This window comes from Hyperoodon ampullatus (genome assembly GCF_949752795.1).
Source record: "Hyperoodon ampullatus genome assembly, chromosome: 7".
Taxonomy (NCBI): domain Eukaryota; kingdom Metazoa; phylum Chordata; class Mammalia; order Artiodactyla; family Ziphiidae; genus Hyperoodon; species Hyperoodon ampullatus.
The window spans coordinates 73402236-73419526 of NC_136920.1; the positions used below are offsets into that span (position 1 = coordinate 73402236).

The following is a 17291-nucleotide window of genomic DNA, read 5'->3' on the forward strand; positions in this document are numbered from 1 at the left end:
CATCTGGATTCATGCCACACTCCCAGCATCCACAAGGGGGTCCCACGGATCTTGAGGGCCTGTGTGTGTGTGTGTGTGTGTGTGTGTTGCTAGGGATCTCGAGGGCCAGGGTGTGTGTGTGTGTGTGTGTGTGTGTGTGTGTGTGTGTACAAAGACAGCGGTACAGGGAGTGGAGGGGAGAGGCAATCACACAGACCCAGTTTTGCTCAAAATGCTCCATTTATTGCTCTATTCAATGACCATGAGCAAATTATAAAAAGACACCAAATGTCTCTGTCTGCCGTGGAATAAGTATTTAAAGTCAGCAATAAAAACACGTGGCTCCAAGATAACACGTTGCCAGAGTCATGCACGCCCTGCTGACGGGCTCTCAACACACGCATGGACATGGGACACACGCAGAGCTACACGCGGTGAGACTTCTGGGAGGCATTTCCCACAGTGACACCGAAAAATGTTTCACACACATCTGGGGCCGAGTCCCCACCCCACCCTCAGAGCTCCCCCTCTCTTACCGTGGCCCAGGTCCTCTAGGTTTACTGTCCCCATCTGTCCCCTTCCTCCCTGATGCCTCGCGGGTTGCTCACTGCCTCCTGCGGGCATCTGACACCCAGAGGCCACCCTGGCTGTGATACTCCTCCCCCCACCACCACCCAGAGACCTCTCCCCCAGCTGAGATCTTTCTGCCACCCCCTCAGGAGCTCCCTGTGCCTGACCTCCAGCTCCTCAGGCCCCCCGTCCTTATCCTGGTCCCAGTAACTAGGGGCAAAGTGCAATCTGCCTGTTGGGAGAAGTGGGGCCGGGGGCCGGGGGCCGGGGGCAGGCACCTCTGCCGGGGCCACTTGGGGGCTGGAGCTCAGTACCCCTCTCCCAGGCTGAGGAGACACAGTGTCCGGTACAGACAGCAGAGATGGATGGACAGACAGAACACGCTGCAGCAGGACACGTGGAGTGCGGCACGCAAATGTTTTGGATCAAGTAGCAATGGAACCATCATTAAAAACTGAGGCCCCAGGTCGCGCAGCGTGGGTCAGGCCCTGGGGCCCCAGGCCTGGCCTGGCACACCCCTCCCCCACCCTCCCCCACTCCCCAATATGTACAGTAGGAAGAGCTACGTTGGGGGGCGGGCAGGGGCCAGGCCCAGGCTGGGAAGCAGACTGAGGAGAAGGAAGCGGGAGGGACAGGGGGCAGGCTGGACCCGAGGCAGGGCCCTGGGTGTGGCCGGGATGAGGGCCCAGACTCAGGCTGGGTGGTACCCAGAGGACCTCGGGGAGGAGTGTGGTCACTCGGGGGACTGGCGGGACAGCTGCTTCTCGTAGAGGCTCATGACGTGGTGCACGAACTGGTACTGCTCACACGTCTGGATCATGCCGCCCCTGCCCGGCAGACGCACAGTGGGGACGGGGTCATGGAGGGACCTGCCCCCAGACCCACAGAGTGCCAGTCATCTGAGGCACATCAGGGACTCTGCCTTTGTGCAGCTTAGAGAGGCCAACCCTGGCCAGCCACTCCCCCTGCCCCTTCCTGTCCCTCCCAGCTCTGGCATAGACAGCAGGGACACAGGTGACATGTCCCACCACACTCGGCCCCTGGCCCTCTGTCCACCAGCTCTGTTTCTCTCCCCTCTTAATCCAGCCACCAACTGTCTGGATCCGGTTCCTCTACCCATCTGTCCTCCCTACTTCCTGTCCGCTGGTCAGTCCCCGCGGGGTGTGTCCCCCTAACCCTCACCCTATGCACACGTCAGTCTCTCTCTGCTGCCCCCAGGGCTCTAGCTCCCCACGTGCTCAGCCCCCCGCCCATGGGCTGACCTGTCCTGACGGAGCTGGCACGTGGTCTTCAGGATGTCCACCACGCCCTCGTGCCGCAGCTGCTGGCAGCAGATGCTAGTGGCGATGAAGCAGCCCGTCCTCCCAATCCCTGCACTGAGGGCCGAGGGCGTGGGTGGGTGAGGGGCAGGGCAGCCTAGGGCTGGGGGAAGCTGCCCTGCCCTCGTGGGTGTCTGGGAGGACCCACCTGCAGTGCACGACGATGGGGGCGCAGCGGGGCCCCTCCTGCTGGGCTGCCTCCTCCACCTCCTGCACCAGGTGCAGGAGTGGGGGGGCCCGGTCTGGGGTCTTCTGGTCGGGCCAGGATGTGTACCAGTAATGCTTCAGGCCTCGCTCTTCTGTGCCACTCTGTCCAGGACACAGAGGCCCACCCCAGGTACACGTGAACTCTTTTGAGCCCACAGGTCAGCCCAGAGATGGAGATGGGAGGGAAGGAGGAGACACACAGGAGGGAGGCCACAGGGAGTGGGGCCTCGGGCCTCTGACAGCTAGACCACATCACCCAGCGGCACCCGACACAGACCGGAAGCCAGGTGGGCAGCAGGGGCTGGTCAGCAGCGTCAGCACTGGTCTGCACGTGGGTTCTGCCCCAGCAACTCCAAGATCATCCAAGAGAGGCGAAGAGTCCCTTCTCCAATTCACTCCTGTCTCCTGGTCACCCCTTAACAGCCCAGTCACCCCCCAAGAGCCCTGGGATCCTTCCTCTTGCCTCAGTATACTTCCCTGCCCACCTCCAACCCCAGCAAGTGTTCCCCCCTCTGTGCTATCCTCTCCACCACCACTGCCTCCACTTTGGACTTTATCATCTCTCGACTGTGTGAGGCCCTCCCTCCTCCTCTCTGACGGCCCCAGCTCCACAGTGGTCAAACCGGTCTGTCTACAGCACAGGCTGCTCTCCTGCTCAGAACCCTTTGATGCCTCTCATTGCTCTTAGAATCAAACCCACACTCCCCAGTCTTCAGCCAGGCAAATAAGACACATGGTTCAGTATCTACCCTCCAGGCCCAACTCCTGCTCCTGGGAACTTGCACTTGATTCTCTTGCACTCCAAATGGTTTGCAGATCAAACCTCTGCTTCCCTCAACTCCTCCACGTATACACACATAGAGCTATTCTATCTTCCACGCCCTTACTTTTACTTTCTCTCTGCCTGGAATGCTCTCTCCACTTCTTTGCCCCCTAGCCAACTCTTACTCATCCTTCAGAACCCCATTCAGCACCACCACTTCCAGGAAGCCCTCCCTAAGCACCCTAGCTGACAAAGGGTCCTTCTTCTGTGCTCTTACCTATTTCTATGTCAGTACTTACCATTTTATAGGTGCTCCTTGAGGAGAGAGTCCAGGCTTTGGACAGCTCTGTGTTCCCAGTACCCAACCCAGAACCAGGCTCAGAGCAGGTGCTTGTAAAGGTTTATGGACAGAAGTAAATACCCCCAAGCCCCAAGCTGTCCCAATTCTTCCCTAACCAGTCCGGCAGCACTGAGAAGGTGAGACACCCCCAGCATATCTTTCGGGGGGAAAAAGGAAGCTGGTTCCTTGCACCCCTGCATTATCTGGCTGTGGCAGCTACCATGGCCTCTGCCCTCTACCTCCTGGCCCTTTCCACCCGCAAGCAAGCAAGCTTGGAGATGCTTAGTTGGGCACTGTCCTCCAGGGGCTGAGTTCTCCTTGACACCCCCTCTTTCACCTTCTCCAGTGGGAGGGGGCAGCTCAGAGGAACAAGTCTCAGGCCCTTGACATCCTATCCAGACCCTGTGGCTGCCAGCATCAGTGGACCTCCTAGGCTGTTTCTGGATAGGATGTCAGCTTACTGGCATCCAGCTCACTTCTTCCAGACTTTGGGTTATTACAGTGGCACCAATTTCCCCAAACATGGGTCGTAAGATTTCTCAAAAACAGAATGCACTAATTCTCCTGACTCCAAAGGAACAACCTCCTCTCTTATGCTGAGCCTGGAAGAAGCACAACTTCAGGGTGGGAGGATACCTCCCCCTACTCTTCTCGGCTGTTCTGTAATTGCTCATATTTTGTATGTCTTCTTCTCTTTTTTTTTTTTTTCCTTTTTCTGTGCAACCACAACCTCCCTGTGCAACCCAGATGCAGCAAGGAGTGCCTGCCCTCTGGTGGACATTGTCATACTACAGGCTGGAAGCTCAGGTCAAGGGACGCTTCTAGGCAGGATCTCAAAGGACAGTGCTGGAAGCTGCTGAAGCCCCCTTTTACAGACAGTCCTGGCCTTGGGTACATTTGAAGCAGAGCTGGAAGACATTATGAATGACAGTGTGGATGGAGAGAACCTAACAATATGAAACGCGCTGAGGGTTTGGTCCTTCTTCTGGCCTCCAAATCTATTCACCACACACTCCCTCGTCCCTGCGTATCAGTAAATCCTGGGAGTGACACACGCCTTAACTTCAGCTATCATGGCCTCTGGGACCCTGTTGGCTGTGGAGTCCCCCAACTGCCCAGCCCAGTCCAACCCCAGGCCTCACCCTGAGAGCAATGAGTCGGAGCCGGTAATCCTCAGTGTGGATGACTTTCTGCACAGTGATCTCCACGCCGTCGTACACCACCTGCTCCTCCGGCCAATACTCGGTGCACTTCTGCAGGGGCCCAGATCAGGCTGTGATACTCCCAGCACCCCAGCCATACGCTCCCCAATACCCCTCCCAGGCCAGCGGGAAGAGAGGTAACAGGGCAGTAGGTTTGCAGTTAGAGAGTTCAAATCTCAGCTTCATAACCTGTAAGTTACTTCCCTTTTCTGAGCCTGAGTTTCCTCATCTGGAACATGGAAGTAAAACCCCTTTTGAAGGACTTCTGTGGGAGTTCAGTTAAACGGGCCGTGATGAGTACAGAAGTAGCCAGCATCAGCCCTGGCAGGCTGAGCAGCAGCAGAGAGCATCGTGCTTAAGATCCCGAGCCCTGGAGGTGGAGAGGCCAGCTCCAGGCTCTGCCTCTGACTCTCTGTGTGGCTCTGAGCAACTAACTTAACTTCGCTGAGCCTCACATTTCCTCCTCTTGGCAGGCAGTGAGGTGAACATACCAACCTCACAAAACTGCTGTAAGGTGAATATGGAAACAAGACGCTTAGCTCAGGGCACAAAGCAGCAGACACCTGGTAAGGTACAGGGGTGCCTACCTCGTTCATCTCCTCGATGTTGGTGATCATGACAATGATGGGCGTGTGCTCCTGCCACACCATGCGCCAGAAGTCGCCAACTGTGCTGACGATGGGTCCCTGAGTGGCGATATACACCTTCTCTTCCCCACCATAGCCCTGCGGCCAGCCAAGGCCAGGCCATCAGGGTCAGAGGCCGTGCTCCTGGGGCCCAGTCCCCACACTCAGGCTCTTCCCGGGGGCTGGCAGGAGCCACATGGGCTTAGGGACAAGCCTAGAGGATGGATCCCATTGACTCGGGCCTCCCTTTCAGGGAGAGGCCATCGGGATGGGGCTACATACCCGGATGTAGTTGGCGTTGATGTAGGAACTCAGAGGATCGTCAGGGTCTGGTGAGGTCAGACACACTCTGCTGTGAGGGTCTGGGGTGGGGGAGACAGGTGAGGCTGGGATTTAACATATGCAGTCCCCCAGTGCAGAGCCCACTTTGTCTGGCCCATTTCAGGGCACCCACATTTCTTCTGGAACTTGAAGTTCCTTCTTCCCTTGCCCAGAAGCAAAACACTGACCCATCCCTGTGGCCCACTCAGGCAGGTGAGGCCCAGGCTGAAGAGGACAGTACAGAGAGAGGCCTTAGGTCTCTCCCTCTGTAGGATCCATGCCGCCCCTTGCCATGTGTCCCTTAAGCTGCCCTGTCCTCACTGTGCTTCGTGTTCGGGGGAGGACAAAGCTAAATCAGTCAGAAATTCCCTAGAGGATGAATCCTGGACAGCAGGGCTGAGTTCGAGTATACACTGCCCCCAATGTGCCGTGTAAGCTTGTAAAGCACATGGCCTTTCTAAGCCTCAGTTTTCTGATCTGTAATATGGGGGTAAAGATGCCTACTTCCTAGGATTGTTGGGAAGATAAACAAGAAAACAGGTGTGAAAGTGCAATGTTAAACTGTAAAGCACTTTATAGCTAAGATTTGGGTAGGACGCTGAGGGAGAATATTGCTATGAAAGGAGTAAAGTCTTCCACATCTGAGATGAGGTGACACACACGTGCACAAGGGTTCCCCCCTACCCCCATCTATTCACATGTCAAATCCCACAGCAGCAGATTCTCACAACGTCCTGCTCTTCTTCCTGGGTTTGTTTTGTTCCAGCTAGAGCCTCCCTGTATTGACTAGTCTGCTCTGTGAGCCTGCAGAAGCTGGGATTGAGCCGGCAGATTGTGGGGTGGGCAGGAAGCTGGGGCCCGGAGTCCGGGGCCCGGGGCTCTGCTCCGGATTTGTCACCAACTGGCTGTCTTCTCCCTTCTCTGGGCCCCAGGTTCTCTTCTGTGGAGGGAGGGCTGAACCAAAGGCCCTGCCAGTGTGCCCCATACGGGGCCCTCAAAGGCTGTGTGAGGAGCAGTCAGGAGCCTACACCACCGACCAGTAAGGCTGGGTTCAAGTCCTGGCAGCGTCAGTGTAGGCCATTTACTTAGTCCCCCCTGTGCCTTCTCTGTAAACTAGGGACATTCCTTCCATCACAACCTCACTCATCTTGTAAACGTTCAAGAGTAGATGTTAATGAGTCCTCAGACCCGTAACTCGGCCCAGCGTAAGGTGAACACTATAGGGCACGTGTCTGCTGATATTACTGCCATCATTACAAGTTCCACTATAAGCTAACAGGTCAAAAGAAGGACCCTACGCAGTGAGAGAGTGGCATGGACATATATACACTACCAAACGTAAAACAGATAGCTAGTGGGAAGCAGCCGCATAGCACAGGGAGATCAGCTCGGTGTTTTGTGACCACCTAGAGGGGTAGGATAGGGAGGGTGCGAGGGAGACGCAAGAGGGAGGGGATATGGGGACATATGTATACGTATAGCTGATTCACTTTGTTATACAGCAGAAACTAACACACCATTGTAAAGCAATTATACTCCAATAAAGACGTTAAAAAAAAAAAAAAAAAGAAGGATCCCAAACCCGGTAGATGAAATGGGACATGACACCCACAAAGCCTCCCCTCTCTGGCCTTTTCATGCCCCGGCCCCAGTGCTTGAGGTTTGGGCAGGTGATGGGTGGGGGGAGGTGGGGACAGGGCAGCTCCTGTGGAGGAGGGAGTGGAGGGGCGTCAGGTATGGGGGAGAGTGAGGGTAAATGGAAGGAGGCTCTGGGTGACGAGCGGGAGAGAGGACGGGCAGCACTGTGTGGGCCACCTCCCTTGTCCTCGTGGTGCCTGCCCAGTTCAGGACTCAGAAGTGGGCACTAGACACCGGGGCCTTTGATATTAAAGAACCACCGTGAGAATGGTGATGGTTCTATTGACCCTACCGAGCGTGGACTCTGAGCCTGACACTGTGCCTGAGCACGGGGGCTCCTAGATCAGCCAGGCCCGGTCCCTGTCCCCTACTGCTGGGCAGGCAGTCGAGCAGTGTATGGCCTGTGAGCACCGGGGACGAGAGAACAGAGGGGACTTGACTTGGCTCAGACGGAAGAGGGGGCACCTGGGTTGGGTTTGAAGGACCAGTAGAAAGCGGAATAGGGAGCACTGCTCTGTCCGATTCAAGTGTACAGGGCCAGGTGGGAGTTGGGGAGAGATGAGGCTGGAGAGCAACCAGCTGACAAAGGGTCCAATAAACCATGCTCATAAGGCTGGACCTCAACCCGAGGATTACGGGGTAACAGTGACAGTGTTTAAAGAGGAGAGTGACATGATTAGTTTTCTGTTTTGCATCATTTTGGTGACAATGGTAGAAGATGGACAGAAGGAGAGAATGTGGGACTCAGGAGACCAGTTTGATTACTGTAATGATCCACATAAGAAGTGTCAGGGTCAGAGGGCTGCCCTGCCCTGCACAACTCCAGGGGGCACTATGTCAATGCAGTCCATGTAAATGGCACCCCTGGAATTGTGCAACATGCAAGTCCGACCCCCCCAAACCACTGGGAAACATGGAAGCCCTCACCCCAAAAAAGTAATTTGGCAGTGAAGTTGGAAAGGGCGAGCTAGATTTGAGGGATATTCATTCATTCATTCATATAGGTGCAGCTCCCCTGCATCCTGTCCTCAGTGCTGCTTGCTGGGTCACTCTGTACTGGAACTGTCCATGGATCTGTCTCTCTCACTAGACTGCGAGCTCCCTGTGCACAGAGTCTGTGTCTCATTCATGTCTGAATTCTCAGGCCCTGGTCATGGTGTAGAATGAATGAGAAAGCAAACCTTTGGGTGTCCTGGATCTGAGAGGGGGCTTTGCCATCCACCCCAGCCCGGTCTCTGAAGGCACAGGGTCAATTCTTGCTGGCCACAGAGAAGGTTCTCTGTTGGGCTCGGGGACCTGGAGGCTCAGGGCATGGCTGGAGGCTGGATTCTTCTCAGGAATCCAGTGGGGACCAAATGGAGTAATGGCCTGGCTCCCATACTCCCCCAGTGGCTATTCTGAGTGGCCAGCAAAGCCCTAGATTGTGGGGTACCCGAACCCCTCCCTCCAGGTTGGGCTGGGTGGGTGGAGGGCGGCAAAAGGAGGGAAGAGGTGAGCAGCCCTGAATATTGCATCCTGGCCTTAAATGGTGCTTTGTTTAACCGGAACTACCTAGACACTGTGTAACCATAGCAACCACAAGTCGATATTTTAAAAGTTAAAAATAAGTCATGACATCTTACATGTTGTTGGAGATGCTAATGGCAAAACTGCTTTTTTAAAGCCTCGTTACTCCATAAACTGAGTGGAGTAGGTTTGTGGATTTGCTTTCAATATATCACCCCCTAAGCTAGCCCTGGGGCCTGGGGCCAGAACTTGGCAGGGGTGACAGGCAGATAGGGGCTTGATGAAAGTTACCTGAAAATGACACTCCAGGGCTAAAAGAGGAATATCAGGTCGCCTGGTCTAACTGCCCCCAAAGGGGGAAAATCCCTATCAGACCTTCCAGGGGACTGCTCGTGCAGTCTAGTTTGAATGCCCTGACTGATGGGGAGCTTACTACCGGACAGGTAGCTCATTCCCTTATGGGGTGGCTCTGCCTGTTAGAGGACTCACAATCTGGCCAAACTGAACTCAAGGTAGACAAAAGAGCCCAATTCTGGGGTCACAGGCCCGTTTGAAACTCAGTTCTGTATGTCTTAGCTGTGTGACAGTGGATGAGCCACTTATCCTCTCTGAGCCTTAATGTCCTCTCTTTAAAATCTGCCCATGCTGAAGAGACCAAGGATGTGATAAGACTTTTCAGCCACCACGAACTGTCTAGGAGCTGCTGTTATTGTTCCTCTTTCTCTCTGGGCTTCCACAGGGCAAGGGTCTGGAAAGTGCTGTGTGAAGGAACAAGGAGCCCTCTACCCTCTATAGGGGGTGTTTCCCTTCACTGGGTACCTGCACCCTCCGTCCCCTCTCCTCGTGACTGTGGAGGCCCACTCTGGGGTTAAGGCCTTCCTCAGGGTGAAGTGGCACCCAGGTGAGGGGGAGCCTGTCCCCACACCCTGGGGCAGTGAGTACTCACTGGGAAGGATGGTTTTGTACCGGTTCTTCCGCACCAGCCCAGGGATGTTATACTCTTTCGGATCCACAAAGTTCATGGGAATTTCCTGCAGGAGGAGGACATGGGGGTGTGAGCAGAGGTGGGTTGACTTAAGTGCATGCATTCATTCAACAAACGCTGACTATTAAATGAGTTGTTGCACATAAAAAGCATCTAGAACAGACCTGGCACACGCTGAGTGCATAATAAATGTTATTATCACCATTGTTTATTGGGGGCCAGCCTGGCACGTAGTAGACACTCAAAGAAGAACAGAAGAAAAAGTGACCTGGCAAATCACTGCCTTCTTCTGCGCCCCGTGCTGCGGCCACACTGAGTGGTTTTACTGACCAGTGTTCCTACCCTGGGTGTCTCTACCTCAGGACCCTGGAGAGTGCTGCTCACTCTGTAGTAACATCCACCCCATCCTCATCTTCTCATGTCCTCCTGTCCATCATAAAGCCACCTCCTCCAAGAAGCCTTCCCTGATTCTCCAGCAGGAAAGGAGCCTCCTTCTGGGCCTCCCAGAGTTGTATTTGCACCTCCCAATCACTCTCTATGTCAAGAGTTCCAAGTTGGAACTTCTCTGCCTGGAATGTGAGGTCTTTTCCGATCTGGCCTTTCTTTACCACCAGCTGCTCTGAAGAGACCCACCCTCCAGTTGTGCCCATCTCTTCCTGTGGCTAATTTGTCAGTATCCAGCTAGCCTCCAGGTCTGAGCTCATGGCACCCAGCTTGTGGGGAGCACCGGTCCCACCCCTCTTCATCACCCCAAATCCTTCCCAGCCTTTAAGGTTCACCTCTTTCCCCCCCACCTATGTTCTCTGGGATGACCTCCCCAGTGTCTGTCTTCTCTTCACGCCCCTTCCCTCTGTCCACACGCTTTAGCACCTGACTTCACATGGTTTACAGTGTTCATTGTTTGTGGACACACTAAGTATGTGCTTTGTACGATGAAGATCATAATACTTACCTTCTAGGGTGGTTGTGAGAATCAAAAGAATAAAAAGTATGTGCAGAAGCGCCCATGGAGTGGGTGTGTGGGCACCCCCTCTTTCTTACTCTCTGAGCAAAATGATCTACTGAACCGGAGATGACAAGGGGATGCAAGCCCTTCCCTCAAGGGGAGGTGTGGCCGTGGGAATGGCAGCTGAGCCTGAGTGGTCGAGGAAGGCCTCCTAGGGGCCTCCAGGGTGGGGGATGATGACAGGGAAGGCACCAGGGCGGGGGCGTGGTGCGGGGCCCAGTTTGAAGTGGACAGTCCCTGCAGGGATGGGGATATAAGCCCGGAAAAGGAGTCTGGGGCTCGTTCAACTCAGGTAAGGCGGGCTGTGCCACATTCTGGAGAATCTGGAGCAACGGGACAGAGGGTGATGGAGGGCTTCTCAGAGGGGAGAGCCATCTGGTCCAGGTAGGGAGCAGGGTGGCCTGGGGTGAGGGGAGCTGTGAGGGAGGCACACGGGTTCTCCATCCCTCTGGCGTCTCCCAAGAGGGACTCTCCCCAAATGCTCACGGCCTCTTGCCCGTTCCTACCCACAGAGGTGGGCGAGTTACCCAATGAGTGTGTTTGATTGAGGAACCGGGCTTTTGGGCCCCAGCCCCTTCCTTCCTCCTTCTTTCCGGGCCCTCCTGCCAAGAAAGAATTATAGGGCTCCCCTATGAGGTGAGGCCGGCGATGTGCCAGCACCGCCCGGGTGGGTGGAAAGTTTGTTCACTCTGGTGGTTGGTATTAGGAAGTTCCCTACTGCTACATACCTAATCCTCATGTTAAATCTAGCCTTTATCAGCAAAAATAAAGGTGGCTTTGTGATTTTCCATGTCTTGGCTCTGAACTGGTTGAGTGCTCAGGCAGGTAAAACAGGGGTGTCATTTAGGGGCCCCTCAAAGTCCAACAGGAGGCAGCTGGAGGCTGCGGCTTAAGTCTAGAGGGGAGGTGGTCAGGTCCACCCTAAGCCTGAATCACAGAACTGGAGAGATTTCAAAGGAGGACGAACGATGTTAGGTGATGTCGGGCAGGGGGTGGGTGGGAAAGCGGGAGAGTCAGAAGAGAAGGCTTTCAGGAATTCCCTGGCAGTCCAGTGGTTAGGAGTCAGTGCTTTCACCGCTGGGGCCCAGGTTCAATACCTGGTGCCTCGCGGCGTGGCCAAAGAAGAAAAAAAGAAGAGAAAGCTTTCTAAGGCTTTCTCAGGCTTTCAGAGAACGTCCTGGATGATAAAGACTTGGGACCGCCACAAACACCAATCACCCCATGGGCGCTTTGCACAGGTTCTGCATCTCTTGAATCCTTGCAACACCCCTGTTATTTTTACTCCCATTTTCCGGATGAGAAACTGAGGCCCAGAGAGAAAACAAGACAGTAGGAGAGGTGAGAATGAAATGATGCTCATCCATCAGATGCTGAGTTTGGGGTACCCCGCTCCAAAGCCTTGCTGGGGGGATCAACCTGAGCAGAACGGGCTGCCCCCTGCAGGGTAGCTGGCTCAAAGGGACTCACAAAGAATTCTGCCTGAAGCAGGAAGGGGTCCAGGGCCTTCTCGTGAAGCTCTTCGGCCTGGAGGACGCGGGAGGCGCTGAGCAGGTACTCGCGGGCCGACTCCTCGCGTGGGGACATGAGATAGCCGAACCCCTCCTCATTGCAGCCCGGGGTGCACATGTCCAGGGTCAGGGAGACGTTGGAGCCCCTCCTGGAACGACCGGGTAAGGAGGGGTGAGTATCAGGGTCAGGGACGGCCATCAGCTGGGGGCCTTGGAGCAGGAGGATGAGGGAGGGACAGATGGGAGTGGGAACCAGGTGGGCTCCAGAGAGAGGAGTGGGTGTGCCATCACCCCTGACACAGGGAGGGTGAGGCTCAGCCCCGAGGCTTAGGCTGCCTGTGGTGGAGCAGCTGAGTGTGGCCTCAGCCCGGTTCCCAAGGTTCAACGCAAGGCCCCTGAGCACTCTCCTCTGCCACCGCTGGAGGTAGTTCCCAGCCCTGTGGCCCCAGGAAGCTCACAGAGAGGGTGCCTGCCTGGAGCAGAGAAGCAGGGCTCGACCTTCTATATGCCAGCCCCGGACCGGCAGTCTGCAAGGATGCAGAGCCCAGGAGAGGCCCGGGAAAGATGGGGTCCCAGGGGCAGCACAGAGGCAGCGAGGATGAGCAGACGGAACAAACCCTACTGTGTTCAGGGCACAGAACAGGAAAGCCCTCGATACACAGGAAGGGAATCTGAGTCCCACAGCGGGGACAAGAAGGGCCCAAGCACACAGTGAGGGGGTGGCAGAGCTGAAACAAAGAGCTAGGTTTTCCGAGTCCTCGTCCAGTGCTCTTTTCGTAACATCATGTGGGCCACTCAACCTTGGTGTGATCTGGCTTACCCAGCCAGGCCCCCAAAAGAGAGTGCTGACACCTCCCAAGGTGTGATCTGTGGAACACTATGAGACACTATAAAAGAGAGCTAGTGGGAACCTGTACAGCACAGGGAGCTCAGCTCGGTGCTCTGTGAGGCCCTAGGTGGGTGGGATGGGGGTGGGGGTGGGAGGGAGGTCCAAGAGGGAGGGGATATAGGTATACATATAGCTGATTCACTTCGTTGTACAGCAGAAACTAACACAACATTGTAAAGCAACTATACTCCAAAAAAAAAAATTTTTTTTTAAATTGAGTTCAAACCAAAAAAAAAAAAAAAAAGTAGGGTTCTGTGGTCAGATGACTTTGAGGAATGCCACACACTCCCCTTAGTCAGTCTACAATGAGTACAAGCATGTTAAAGGTCCCGACAAGTCCTGCAGTAAAGAAACCTATCCAAACCACAAGTGTATGTGTGAGCGTGCACGTGCGTATGTACACTTGTGTATGCCCATGTGTTTGTGTGTAGTAACAGCATCTCTTAGCATTCACCTTGGGGCATCCTGATCTATGTGAATCAGACCTGAAGAGGATGTGTCTCCCCTGGTGGGCTTATGAGCTCAGCTCTTCCCTGGGCACTGGGAGGCAGAGTCAGGCATCTGCCCTTCCGATCGGGAGCTGAGAGCTCCAGGGCCCACAGAGCCCACCTCGCCACTGCACCCACCTCTCCTGCAGACCCATGGACTTGACAGTCAGTGAGGCAGGGTCGGCCTCAAGCTTGATGTCCATCACGCAGTCAAACACAGGTGTCTCAGGGACAGGGTCCAGGTCCAGGAAGTCATCCTCGACCTTGTCCTCCATCCACTCAGAGTAGGTGAAAGAGGGCTGACGGCTCACCGACGGGCGCCTGTCCTCGGGGGGCAGCGGGCTGGGTGGCTCTGGGGGAGTCCTCAGGAGGTGCCACACCTAGTTGGGGGCATATGGCATCATGGACCGAGGACCATTCCGGCAGCCCCCCTGGGTGAGGGGCTGCCCATGGAGTTGAGCCCCCTGCCCTCCATGTGTCTGGAGCAGCCCTACTCTCCTGGGAGCTGTCTGCATCGCACCACCCCTCACCTAGATGGGAGGCTCCACCCCCGTCATGTCCTCCCGGCCCCCTCCATCTCCAACCCTCAGGTTCTTGTGGATTGAAGCCTTCTTCGTGGGGTGGGGGTAGGGTTCCTACTCCAGTCTTCTCCCTGCCTCAGCCCCTTTCCCCAGCCAAGAACGCTGCAAACCAAATTTGAGAAAGACGGCACCTCTCCCCCAAGGCTGGGCGCACTGGGGGAAGGAGACGGGTACCCCATCCTCAGCCCCACCCAGAAGGTCTAGTCTGTAGGTCAAATGGGAGAAGGTGGGGATCGGGCCTCAGGGTCACGGGAGGGGAGCACAGAGGCTGGTTCAGGAGGAGCCTTACCAAGGTGGTGACGAGGACCACGGACAGGGAGACCACCAGCAGATTAGGGACGTCCCAGGTCCCGACAGCCAGCCAGGCCTGGGAAACATCAGACAAACAGGTCAGGGTGATGGGAGGGTGGGCAGAGTTCTCACGTTTCAACAGGGATAAAATCAAGGCTCTGAAAACTTTGGACCCGGTCTGGGTGGGGGACAGGGAGAAGCACTTCAGGGGCCAGTAAATATCTCCTGAACTCAAAGAAGCCCCAGGTAGGGGTTGGTGGGACTGGAGGCCCCCCAAGCATTCCCTCCTACCCTGGGGCTCCGTGGAGCTTACTCACCGAGGGTCCCAGCTGCTCCAGGAGCGTGAGCACGGAGGAGATGAGGTCTGTGGCATTTTGCGACCAGATGGGGCCGTAGCCGCTGAGCCAGAGCATCCCGCAGGCGAGCTGGGGCGGCCGGGGGGAGCACACTGAGTCCGGAGCCTGGGTTCCTTGTTCCCATATACCCCCATCTCCCCACTCTCAAGAGCCCCCCTTCAGCTTCAACCTGGCCCCCCAAGGTCCAGACTGTGCAGCTGGGGCAAGGCCCGGGACTTCTCTCTGGAGAAAAGCTGACTCAAGGGAGCCAAGAGAAAGCCCTTCCAGAGGGGACCCTCCCACCCCATCAGGTACACACATAACAAGGAGAGTCTCCCAGAGATGCCTCTAGAGACAGGAAGTCCTCAGAAGGACCTCTGTGGGGCCAGGGGGTCGGGAGTGGGCCTGTGTTCCTGCTTCTGAGGTCAGGGCGTGAGGGGCTTATCCATTAAGGCTGTGGCTCAGAACTCCAGCCTTCTCCTCACACCAGCCCGAGGCCTGGAGTCACAAGGGACGCCACGGAGGCCCCTCATCCTTCTGTGTCTCCAGGCGGCCATCTCGGGGAGGAAGTGGAGGCCGTCCCTCAACCCACCCTCCCTCCAGGCCCCGCAAGGCCTGTGATGTCCTTACCAGGAACTGGGAGGCAGCCAGCAGGCACAGGCTGCTCCTGACAGCGAGGGAGGGGCTCCTGGCGCCTCGAGGTGGTGGCTTCTGAGCTGTCTCTGAGGGCGGTGAAGGAGGCGGGGGCAGTGGCATCTCTCTCTGCAAGGCCGTGGGCCCCTCAGCCTGGTCCAGCGCCTGCATCCCTACCGGCTGGGGGACACCTGCGGAAGGCGGACACACGGCTGGTGATCCGGGCCGTGCCGACCCCGGTGGACCGCTCCTTCTGGGGCTGCCGTGGCTTCCTCTCAACCCGGGATCAGTCAGCCTGGCTCCGCTTCCAGCAGTCACCCTCGATTAGCAAAGCAATACTCACCTACCTTCGTCAGAAAGAGCTAAGTGTGGGTGGACAAATTATTTCTCTTTGATTTCTCCAGTAAGAGAGTTAAAATGGCAGGAGGTTTTTCAGGGAGTTAACATCGTGGTGTTTACACAGCTTCATTCTTTTCCCATTCCTTAAGGAAGCGAAAAACCACCACCTCAAACTCAATTAAAAGAGAGAGGGAAAAACCGGTACGGCATGACCAGGCCGTGACCCTGAACAGCCCACCCATGCCTGCCCTCTGGGTTTTTGTCTCTCATGCTCTGCCCCAACTCGGTGTGTGTGCCTGGGGGGAAATGCTGGACACTTGACAAGGTCACAGCACCGTGCCCCTTCCCCACCTCAAGACCCCACACTGAGGGGGGATGGGGGTGGTCAGGATGGTGTGGAGGAAAATCTCGGTGCAGCAGAATTGATGTTAAACGTCTAAGATCCAGTTCTGGGTCTATCCCTGGTTGTGTGACCTTGGGAAAGTCACCCCCTCCTTTCTGGACCTCAATTTCCATACCTCGAAAATGGGGGTTGGGGGTCCTCCCTTGGTTTTCTTTTTTAAAGTTGTTGTTGTTGCTGTTTTTGATGTGGGCCATTTTAAAAATCTTTATTGAATTTTTTACAATATTGCTTCTGTTTTACGTTTTGGTTTTTTTGGCTCAAGGCATGTGGGATCTTACTTCCCGACTAGGGTTCGAACCTGCGGCCCCTGCATTGGAAGGTGAAGTCTTAACCATTGGACCGCCAGGGAAGTCCCCTGGTTTTCTAACTGTTCTTTAAGGAGCCCTGGTGTTTTCTCAGGTGCACCAGCTATGACCAAGTGCTCTGGGTCCCTATGCTTGGGCCTCAGCCATGGAAGCTGTTCAATACCGTTCCATATACTGGGTTTCCTCTAAGATGATTTCAACACAAGGTTCCACTACTAAACAAGTCTGAACAGCACTGGCTTGGATCTGATGCCCTGGTGGAGTGTGGGGATTCCAGCAGCACCACCGCAGTGAGCCCCAGAGGTTGGAGCTCCCCATCTAAATCCACACCATCCAATCTATTGCCAAGAAGAGAGGCACCAGCAAGACGGATGTGTATGGCTTGATGGTGGGGATGGGATGGTCCATATATCACTGTGTATATGGGACAATGGGCTCCTTTTCTGGTTGGGAGACAAGGGAACACCCACAGCCAAGACCATGTGAGGCCAACATAGTTGTCTGCATGCTCGCTTGGTTACGTGACAAGTATTTGCTGAGCATCTCGCATGGCCTGGATCCTGGTGGTGATCCTGGGGATACCTGTATTTCTCTCCCAGGCTCCTCCTTCCCAGACCTGACCCTGTATAGCTCCCTACCTGCTGTGGTCCAGCCACACTCTTTGGCAGTTCCTCGGGTGAGCCCACACCCCATGTTTTGCATATCCTGTCCCCTCTGCCAGGAACATCCCAACATCCTGCTCCCCTCAACTGTCCCCAAAACACTTGGCCAAGTTGACTCCTATTCATCTTGTAGAACTCAATCAGCTGCCTCCTAAAGTAGGGGCTCCCCTACCACACACACCCAGCAACCCACATCTCTCCTTCTTATGACCAGCAGCAACAATACGCCTGGCGAGCACACAGCCCTGCTTTGAGTGCTTTGCACATGTTAATCTATTCACTCTTCATGGTACCCTATGAAGTTGGCACTACTATTATCCTCATTTTACAGAAGAGAAAGCAGAGAGGCTAATAGGTGGTTGAGGTGGGTTTGAACTGAGGCACTTGGACAGTCT

At 55.5% G+C, this 17291-nt stretch overlaps 1 protein-coding gene across 2 annotated transcripts in view; it reads right to left on the minus strand.

The window, feature by feature from the left end:
- Nucleotides 1–1282: 1282 nt before the first annotated feature.
- The window catches only part of PTPN5 (protein tyrosine phosphatase non-receptor type 5), a gene marked incomplete at both ends in the record, with an annotated part of 31979 nt that continues 15970 nt past the window's right edge, over nt 1283–17291 (minus strand). The window contains 12 exons of one of the 2 annotated variants that reach the window (XM_079709209.1): nt 1283–1376; nt 1812–1925; nt 2017–2177; nt 4321–4431; nt 4968–5105; nt 5289–5368; nt 9418–9502; nt 11930–12119; nt 13486–13727; nt 14218–14295; nt 14537–14644; nt 15185–15399. In XM_079709209.1, coding sequence (XP_079565335.1) covers nt 1283–1376; nt 1812–1925; nt 2017–2177; nt 4321–4431; nt 4968–5105; nt 5289–5368; nt 9418–9502; nt 11930–12119; nt 13486–13727; nt 14218–14295; nt 14537–14644; nt 15185–15399 — 1616 coding nt within the window. The remainder of the gene's footprint in view (nt 1377–1811; nt 1926–2016; nt 2178–4320; nt 4432–4967; nt 5106–5288; nt 5369–9417; nt 9503–11929; nt 12120–13485; nt 13728–14217; nt 14296–14536; nt 14645–15184; nt 15400–17291) is intronic. The other variant, XM_079709208.1, reaches the window with a different exon arrangement.